We start from the raw sequence: 9,549 nt of genomic DNA on the forward strand, positions 1-9,549 counted from the left end.
AGCATGTGGTGCCGAGCGCTGACACACATTGAGAGCAGGATTGACAAGCAACACAACGCACTCCTTCACTCCGGTGTCCCCATGGTCTCTATAGTTTTGCGGTGGCGTAAACGTGTAGAGAAGGCGTATGTTGGTAAATAGCGCCGATATGGACATGCGGGGCCATCGAGATGGGCGTTTGGGACAAGAAGGAAGTCACACTTGCAACTCTTCCTGAACGATGATGACGCCCGACCTGCTGCACCTCCTGAGCTCATTGACAACCTCGTCTAGAGCCAGGATATCTTGTCCGAAGACTTGCCCTCGCTTGTCGGTTCGTGACGACGGACAACGTCTAACACCGGCAAGGTCTCGGAAACTGCTCGTCAAATCTGCTGCATATCCACTGTTAACTGGGGCAAAACGACTAACAGCGACGAATCTTTACACTTACTACTGCACTGGCAATCTCGCTCACTTATAGAGTCGAGGCTCTTCACGTTTGTGTCTTAGGCACCCACAAAATCACAAGGTAACTTGAAGTTGCTTGAAGACGGACTTACCTTGCGCTTTCGTTCAATCCGCGGCCAGTGCCTCCAAGTCGCAACTCTTACAACCGCGCAGACTGCAAATTACTAGTATCGCTCGCTACTTCGCTATCAAAGTCTGTCTGAGCTTCAAGTTGTAAGTTTCAAGTTATATTGGCCTTATACTTTTCCACTCTGTGACCTGCCATCTCGAGCCCTCGAGACTGTACAGTTCTCCGTACAGCTCTCGATATACGACGGACTTCCATTTGATCCTCGTCTTCAACAGTGATTCCAAATGTTGTTCAGGTTTTCTCTCACCTGTACCCCTTGTGCTGACTCCGTCTTTGCTCCGCCGGAGTCAAGGAGGAATTTTGCGTCTTGCTACAGATGGAGCCTACTAGTACTAAGTACTACTAACCTGCAATCGCAAAAATCACTTTGAAATTGTGGCTAGCGGTATATATAAGAAGCAATTGCAATGCAATAGGAAGCGAAGAGAAAAAGATCATCATCGGGAGACTTGACAATAGCAGCGACCCGGGGTCGAACATTGGGACAAACAACTGCTACAATTCATATAGGCCGGTGTCGAAGACAGCGAACAACCAGTGACTCGGTCCGTGAAGCTGAAGGATATGACGGAGTCAGACGGACAAAGAACATAAACTATGATGAAAATCAGGATTGTCGGAGTGCTGACGAGAAATATGTGCACCGCAGGGTAGTTTGAAGGCAAGCGCCCCAGCGGCCGGCGTGGTACGTTTGGGCTGAGAAGTGTTTGTGGAGGATGTTCGAAAGAAAGTCACGGTAGGTGTCGGGCCGGGTGAGAGACCACCGAGCAGAACTAGACATCGTCGTAGCGACGACTGACAAGGGGGGAAAGTTTTGCAACACTGTGGGATCATATTGCAGATTCGTGAGAACAGCGACCCCGGGTCGATCGGGACACACGCGAGGAAGCAAGGAATGGTGTTGTGTTGGCGCACGGCGCTATCGCTGTTGCTGAAAGCGTGAATTCTGATCGTAAGAACTAGTCGATTAAGGGCTTGTGTTACTGTCGAAGTCATAGGAAATACATGCAACGACTCGGAATGGTGCGGGCCCGGGCTCGGGGAGGCATCGATGCTCTCGGCCTTGGGAATGCTAGCAAGTTCTGGAGATGAATTTACGCGTCGCGATCGGGGGAACAGCAGTCGTGGCTGTCGTCGAAGACGACAAAGAACGGACAGTGAATCTGCTGGAAAAGTCTTGAGGTTTGTCGCGCTACTCGTGTAGGTTGAAGGAAAGCCGAATCAAGACGATTGACAGCCCCTTAGGTCATGAGCGACGGCAGGAAGCAGCGGCTGGTGTTGCTGCTTGTCCCGAGGGGATATTGAGAGCGGTAGAGCGATGGAAAATGTCTGGAAGGAAGTGTGTTGGGCCACAGATTGCTGGTCGATCGCGACCGCTCGATGCAAAAAAAGTTCGTAAGCGACGCCAGCTACAACAGCGACCCCGGGTCGATCGGGACAGCGCGGAACACTAAGACTCACACGAGAAGGGACAGTGTCGCGGCGCCATCGCCGTTGTGGACAGCGTAGATGGTGGTCATAAGGAGTAAGTAGTCGTTTGGGAGCTTGAAGTCATATGTATGCACCGATTGGTGCTGGTGCGGCCGATGTAACAAGGACGCTCTTCCGATTCGGCTCGATGGTAGGGACGAGAGATGGTTCCAGGTGAAGGACTTGCCGGCATGGTATGAATGGTCCAGTTCGGACCCTAACAAATTGGCAACAATAATCGAAGTTGTTAGAGTCGAATTTCAGGGGTTGATGTTCTAGCAGAGCGCGATGGATATGACCGTCGTGTGAGATACGAGTCAAGAGCACGTAGATCCCTAGAAGAAGCCCGCCCACGTAACGCGGGTGGGTGACCTATTAGCCCTGGTACTTTCACTGGACCTGGTGATCGTTTATGGTCCTGTGGAAGGAATTAATTTCATCGCATGTTGTGAGTTCGTAAGCAGCACCCGAAGCCCTCGCGCCGACAAGTAGTAAAAACAATGTTTCTAGGCTTCTTTTTATTTGGAGCACCCCGGGTCGATCGGGAACACCTCTCGCTGCTTGCGCAACATGCGACGCGGCTGTCGCTGTTGCTCGGGGCGAAGAAAGATGCACTATGTGTTGGTCGGGCCCCGGGACTAGATTGAGGGTTCTTTTTAAAGGAAGTGGGCGACCGCATGAGTAGACAGCGCATTTAAGTTGAAGGTGGATTTGAGAGGGTTGGGCCAGCATGAGTGGACGTGACAAGGAAGACTGACGGTTTGGGACCGGACATGTAGCACGACAGCGACCCCGGAAGAATGCATATAAGTGTCGGTCTCTGGGATGCTGGCGCGAAAAAAAGGGAAATTGTTCATCCAAGACAATATCTGCCGTGACCCGGGTCGATCGGGAGGTCGTACGATGTAGGATGAGAGCGACGCCATGATTGGTGCGGAAGGCGTAGGAGGAGAATTAGAAGTCAATGCATAGAGCGGTTCGTCCAGCGAGCTCGATCTGGCCTGATACCGGGAGGCGAAACGAGTTACAGCTGAAATTGCGCGAGCGCTCGTCTTGAGGGGCGTTGGCGAAACTGGTTTCAGCGAGGCGCCAACCGGGTATGACGAGAGCGGAATTACAAGACGCGCTGGTGTTGTCGACTAGGTTGTACCGATGAGGCGCGGGCGCAGAGCGGGGCGGGGCGGGCATGGAGATTGGCGGACTGGCCCGGGATGGATGAGGGCAGTATGATAAGTTACACGCGTGGCAGTTGTCCGTGCATCATTCGCACTGCCAAAGATCGCTCGGGATCTGCTGGTCCGTGTCCGTGGGTTCTGCCCAGCAGACTGGGAGTGCGAGAGGCTGAGCGGGTGATAGGGTGCCGGTGCGGTGCAGGACCAGGTACCGCGAGGGGCCATTTCGGTTGCTTAAAACAGTGAAGGAGGAGGAATTCGTCTGGCGGAGGCATTTCGGTGCGGCGGTGAAAATGATGTCCATGGGCCGAGACGCGGGCGGTGGCAACAGGCGACAGCGCCAACGCAGGGTTTCAGGAGGGGCCGGCCCTGAGTTAGTGGCGATGGTCGGGCATAGATTGCTTGCAGGGCTGAGGGCGAAAAGCGCGGAGGGCAGCGAGGAAAGCATGAAGGGAAGCCGAGAGGTCGACAAGCGTGCAAGCCGTCGGGTGGTGTGAAGAGGGCACACTGCCATCTGGCGGTCGCCATCGTCGTGGTCGCCGTCACCGTCTGAAAGATCAGCGATCAATCACGGCTTACCTCAGCCTCTTCTGACCACCCACCCACGCCCACCGCCGCCACGCAGCAAGCTGTCCGCTCGCCGGACGGGACCACGACAGCAGCGCGCACGACCACTAGTGACGAGGGTGTTTGACCGAGCGCAAAGAGACGTATACGGCGTCGTTGGCGATACTGGTGAGTTGCCCTGCCCTGCCCTGCCCACCTCCCCTTTGCTCACTGTGGCTGCCGGTCTACAGACAAGCCTGCGAGGCCACGTAGCCACTTCCCAGCATGCCCTCGCTCTTTTCCCGCGCCCGCACGGCATCGACACCTTCCCCCTCCACCGCCGCCAAGGCAAAGACAAAGCCGCCCCCCCAGCCGCCGCTTATCCTCCCCCCACAGGCGCTACCCGCATCCGGTGTTAGGCGCCCTGCACTCTCTCTTGGCGTTGACGAGTTTGGGCTCGCGGGCGAGGCTGGTTATGGCGCCGTCGGTTTCCTCCCCTCATCCTTCCCGCGCGATTTCCACACTCCCTTCGCAGGGAGCTCCTCACTAGCACCCTCCCCGGCCCCAGGCCAGCCTCCTCAGCCACCCCCACCACCGCCCAGGCAGCAATATGGCCTGCTGTCGGTTGCAAGGGACACCGTTCTCGGCTTGACGGATGCGGCAAGGCTTACGTCGGCGATATGTGCCGCGTTGGAGAGGACAGGCGTCGCGACACCTTTTGTTTTCTCCTCTCTCGCCTTGGATGCAAGAAAAGCAGGCGTTGTGAGGCTGGTGCAGACGTTCCTGACGAGGAGTCCAGAGGCCTTTGAAGAGGAGACACGGTTCTCAGGCGCACATGAGCTGGCGCTGTGTCTTCGCTGGGGATTGAGCAGGGTGGTTAGGGTCGAGGGCGGGAGAGAGCTAAGAGGTCTGCTTAGTTGGGCGTGGTACGAACGGTGGAAGGGCGAAGAAGCGGGTGCGGTTCTTTTCCTTGTCCTTCTAGCCTGGTATTGACGAGGACTCTAGCAAACGCATACCCGCCAACGGCTTTTACTACGTTCATCGATTCCCTTCCCGCACAACTAGCTCCCATCCTCCGACCCCTTTTCGACGTCTGCACCAAACTCGTCGCTCATTCTTCTGCGTCGGGCCATACTCCGCCTTCCTTGGCCTCTATTCTTTCCCCGCTTCTTTTTGGATTATCACCGCCCCCGCTGGGAACCACCCCGGTCGCGCCATCTTACCCGACACCGACCTCCCCGACGGGCAAGAAGGACAAAAAAGACAAGGGCGGCGACAAGGAGAAGGATGATCCCGAAGCGCTGCTGTTCCCCACCATCGACGACTTCAGCGTCTTCACATCGATTTACGAGGAGTATCTCCGTGGCGCCAGAGCTGCAGAACACCTTATACTCGCTTGTATTCGGGAAGTTGTGTCGAGTGGTGGTGGCGCGCTTGGTGGGCCAACAAGATTGAGGGAGTGGGTTGGAATGTACCCCGCGAGCATTGACACTGGGAGCGGGGGGAATAATGGGGCACAAACGAGGATTGGGGCAAGAAGGGGCGCGAAGACGGTGCGGGTTGTCCACGTTCGCAGGAATGTCCGCAGCTATTCGGGTGACCTGGTCAAGAGCGGGAGTTCGTGGGCTGAAAGCACTGGTGAGTTTTTTTCTCGGTTTTTTTTCGACTTATCTGTGGCTGATGTACCTCGTCTTTCGTTTCCAAGGCGGCACACCAAATGCTTGGGCAGCATCACGCGCGTGGCGCACCATCGTTGCGGGCGGCGCTGGTGCCCCGCGATATACGGACAGTTACCGCAAGCGCATGGACTTTGGCGTTGGGGTACATCCGTCCACCACATCGCTCTCGTCATCTACGTCATCGTCGCTCCCAGGTCTATCTCCGCCGACACCCTACTCTTCCCTGACTTCGCCGTCATCGACTTCGCTCGCGTCGACGGAGTCTGCGCCTGGCGCGTTCCGCAGCCTGACGGACCTGCAGTGGGGCGCGTTTGAGAGCTTGGGATTCGGGCATGGGACGGGTGATGGGGTTGGTGGGTTTGAGGTCGGTTTGGGTGTTGGGGACAAGGGAGAAGTGGGCAAGGGCGGGATTGAGGGGAGATTGAGGTTTGATTTGACGGAGAATGCGAGGGCGGTGAGTGGGTTTTTCTTGGCTTTTCGCTCTTTTCTTCCCTTCTCCTTATCTTTTCTTACTTAACTCTTGGTTACTTGCCCCATCCTTCCTCTTTCGAGATAATAACCGTTATACGTATCCGTTTGGCATGGACTTTTCCCTCATTACAGATTGTTTCGTTGCTCCCTTCCTCGTTTTTGCTACCCTTCTCTTCTGTTTACCTTTACTTCGAAACGGGCAATATTTCGATACCACGGACCTTTTTCTTCGCTATCGTTTCTCGTTCTCGTTCTCTTGTTTGCACCAACACTTTTCTTCTGTTACTTGACTGCTAAACGGACTTTCTTTCGATACATACTTCATGGTCCTCTCTGTTTTGCCCCCATTTTACTCTTTTCAATCTTCACTTCGCTTTTCCGACTCTTTATCGAATGGACAATCTACAGACACTACTTCACGGACACTTTTCGATACATGCTTTCTTTTCTCTCCTTCTACCTGCCTTCACCCAACAACAATACTAATATCTCTGCCAGGAACGCGCTGCGAAGCGGGAAACCCTTTCCTGGGCCGACTTTTCCGCTGCAGGCTTTTCCCGCTCAGACGCGCCTCTGTCCGCAACGTTACAATTCGCACCGCCCTTGTCGCTCGGGCTCGGGACGACAACGGCGAATACGCCGCTCAATGCAGAACTTACGAGGAAGTTGCGGAAAGCACACAAGGCGCTGCCTGCGTTTGGCTGGGACACGGCCCCGGTTCTTGGCGCGGAGGAGGTGCTCGAGGAGGCGTTTCTGGACGTGTTTTGCGATTTGCTTTATGGCGGCGGGTGGATGGAACGCGCGGCGGGCGTGGGCGGGCCTAGTGCTGAGTTGGCTAGGGAGTGTTCGTGGGCTTTGGTGGGCTCCATTTTTCTTGACATAAAGTTAGATACTGACAAGTTTGAAGGTCGAATACAAGTCAAGATCTGGAGGCCAACAGGACCCCGGCGCGACACTGGTGCTTTACGAGGAGTTTGTCCCGCGCGAATACCGACTCGCTTTGGCTGGTGTTGCTCCCCCGGGCACAAGAAGGCGATTGCCATCGTTCTTTACCCCGTCGACTGTTCCAGGCGGGGGCAAGGCTTGGAAGCAGGCCCCAACACTGAACGGGCGACCGTATGTGCTTGGAGCAACACCCGCCGCAATGGGCAGCAGCCGCGACCTCGACTTCGAGTCGATGCTCCGCGCGCAGGGCAATACCAAGATGATCTCGCTCGGGCCCGGGCCGCGGCCGCCGGAGACGCCGGCCGTGGGGATTTCGAGGACGCGCAGCGAGGACTCGAGCGAGAGCGGGCACGGGCCGGGGACGCCGAGTAAACGACAGAGTGGGCGTTTTCGCCTGCCAGGCGGGATGCTCCCCAACCCTAGTCCTGGCGGCGCGAGCGGGGTCCCCCGGACGGTGGTCCGGCCGGGGATGGCGCCGGCGGAGAGCCGGCCCGTCGAGTTTGCGACACGGTTTGCGGCGGGGCCGGAGTCGGATGATAGTGAGGAGGAGGCGGATGAGGTGAAGAGGGAGGCGAAGCAGCGGAGAAGGGAGAGCGCGAGTGATGCGTGGGTGGACATACTCGTTGGCAGTATGGGTGCGAGAAGGATGGGTGGGCAGGACGCGGTTATGCGGACGACCGGCAGCGGCGCGCGGAGGCGGGCGGGCCGTGGCGGTCCGGACCTGGATTTGGCAAGCATGGAGGTGGCGCAGAGGCTTGCGGCGGAGACGATGATGAATCGGACGAGTGTGGATGTGGATATGGAGCCCGTGCCGCAGCCCTACCGCGACTCGGATGTGGTGGAGGTTGAGCGGGTACCACGCAAAAGCGAGCAAGGCCAGTCAGTGGAGTCGCATTATGACGACGACAACGCCTACGACGGGATTAGTGAGGGCGAGGGTTATGGGGCGCCTACCGATGACGAAGAAGACAGTCTTACTCCGGGAGCTGAAGTCCATCCCGTTCTAGCGCAAGCACGACAGGCTAGACGGGCGGGCTACTTTGACGCGCATCCGGAGCGCCGGCCAGTGTCAGTTAATTCGGTGTCGGATGTGGACCCCGATGATCCGAGGAGTCTGCTGAGTGGGCCCGACAGCGATGACGAGCCCGAGCCATTGGTTCCACCGCCACGAAATCTGGACAGTATTCGCCCGCTGCCGAATCCTACCCCTGCCCCACCTCCACCTCCTCCTGCGCCAATTGTGTCCGCTCCCGCCCCCGCTACAAGTAATGCTAGTATCGCAGCGCCGAAACCGAGTCAGCCAAGCAAAACGGGCGCACTTATCGATATGTTCCGCGAGAAGGAGATGGGGCAGAAGAACAGCCCGAAGCCGCCGCCATTACCCGCACCATCGAGATTACCTGTTCGTGCTGCGGGTACGGGTGTCGCCGCTGGCCAGCAGCCGCCGGCATCTCCGATTGGCCCGAGGCCGACACCGTCTAAGGAGAAGGCTTCGCCTGCGGCTGTCCCTCCGCCCGCGCCATCACCAGCTCCAGCACCGAAACCCAGTCCGCCGTTGTTGGATCCATCGGAGTTGCAGCTTCCGTTGGAGGAAGGCCGCGCGAGTCCCGCGCGATATGTCCATGGCGCGCCGCTTCATAATGTGCTGGAGGAAGAAGAGGAGGAGTAAAAGCCACGGCTCTACATGCACAAAAGTAATTTGTTTTCCTTTCTTTTCTCTTCTACTCTCCGTATACGTATGCCCTAGATCCCCCATCGCCTCCCCCATTCCCCGCACGAACCCATACCCTACTCGCTCCGGTGCATTTCTTCTTCTTTCTTTCCCCTTCTTACGCGACCCTTTATATATATACGTACGCGAATACTGACTGGTGCGGCCAGTCGACCACCGATCGTTTTACTGTCTCTCTTGTCTTTCATTTTTCTTTTTTAGTTGCTGCTACATACTTATGGTGAAAAATGTGAATGCAATACCCGTCTATGCTGTCTGTTTTTGTGGGTTCTGGGTCCTGGGGTTTGAGATGTCGTTTGTCATTGGAGACGGCGCTCTGCTTCGAAGGTGCATGTCCAATGGCAGAAGGGTTGAGCAGCGAGAGAAGATGTTGGCCTGGTTGTTATATCTTGGATGATATCGAAGGCATGGTGCTTTTGTGCGCCGCTAAGGCTCTTGCGTCGTTGGAATTGAGGTTTACATTGGAAGAATATGGTCGTTTGAAAGTACGAAGTACTGAGAAGTTTTGGACTTGGTGTTCTATGAGCATTCCGTTTCATGACCGCGCATTCGGATAAGGGCAATATTGACATCGAGATGAGCAGCAATTTGGCTTGCAGAACTTGCACGTAGTGACGATGGTTGCTAGTGGGCCTTCGTGTGCTCGGCTGGTGTGCTGCGTGATGCTTTCAGTCGTTGAGGATTATGCACGTATGTCAGCTGCAAAGAAGCACACCGGCCTCGACCAGTCGAAGCTAATTTCGCCAGGCCCACCAAATGCGGCCACGATCAGCGCCAAATCGGGGATGCGGGGATCAGGCACGGCTTTTTGCGCGGATCGCGGCTTGGCGCTGACCACCATCCCGCATTCTCGTCGCTAAGCCGCCGCGCGTTTTCTGCCTCGTGCTGCCCGTGCTGCCGCTTGCCTTCCTGCTTCCTGGCCCCTGCGATACCTCAAGGCTGCTCTCTGGTGAT

At 56.5% G+C, this 9,549-nt stretch overlaps 1 protein-coding gene across 1 annotated transcript; it reads left to right on the forward strand.

The window, feature by feature from the left end:
- Window positions 1-4,053: 4,053 nt before the first annotated feature.
- Window positions 4,054-8,532, forward strand: MIND_01290300 (F-box domain-containing protein; the record flags this gene model as incomplete). The annotated part of the gene is made up of 5 exons (XM_037369367.1): window positions 4,054-4,723; window positions 4,774-5,406; window positions 5,474-5,901; window positions 6,417-6,776; window positions 6,826-8,532. 5 exons carry the CDS (start codon window positions 4,054-4,056, stop codon window positions 8,530-8,532), a joined length of 3,798 nt encoding a protein of 1,265 aa, XP_037214573.1.
- Window positions 8,533-9,549: the final 1,017 nt, after the last annotated feature.

This window comes from Mycena indigotica (genome assembly GCF_014461135.1).
Source record: "Mycena indigotica strain 171206Taipei chromosome Unknown Mind.scaff0013, whole genome shotgun sequence".
NCBI lineage: Eukaryota > Fungi > Basidiomycota > Agaricomycetes > Agaricales > Mycenaceae > Mycena > Mycena indigotica.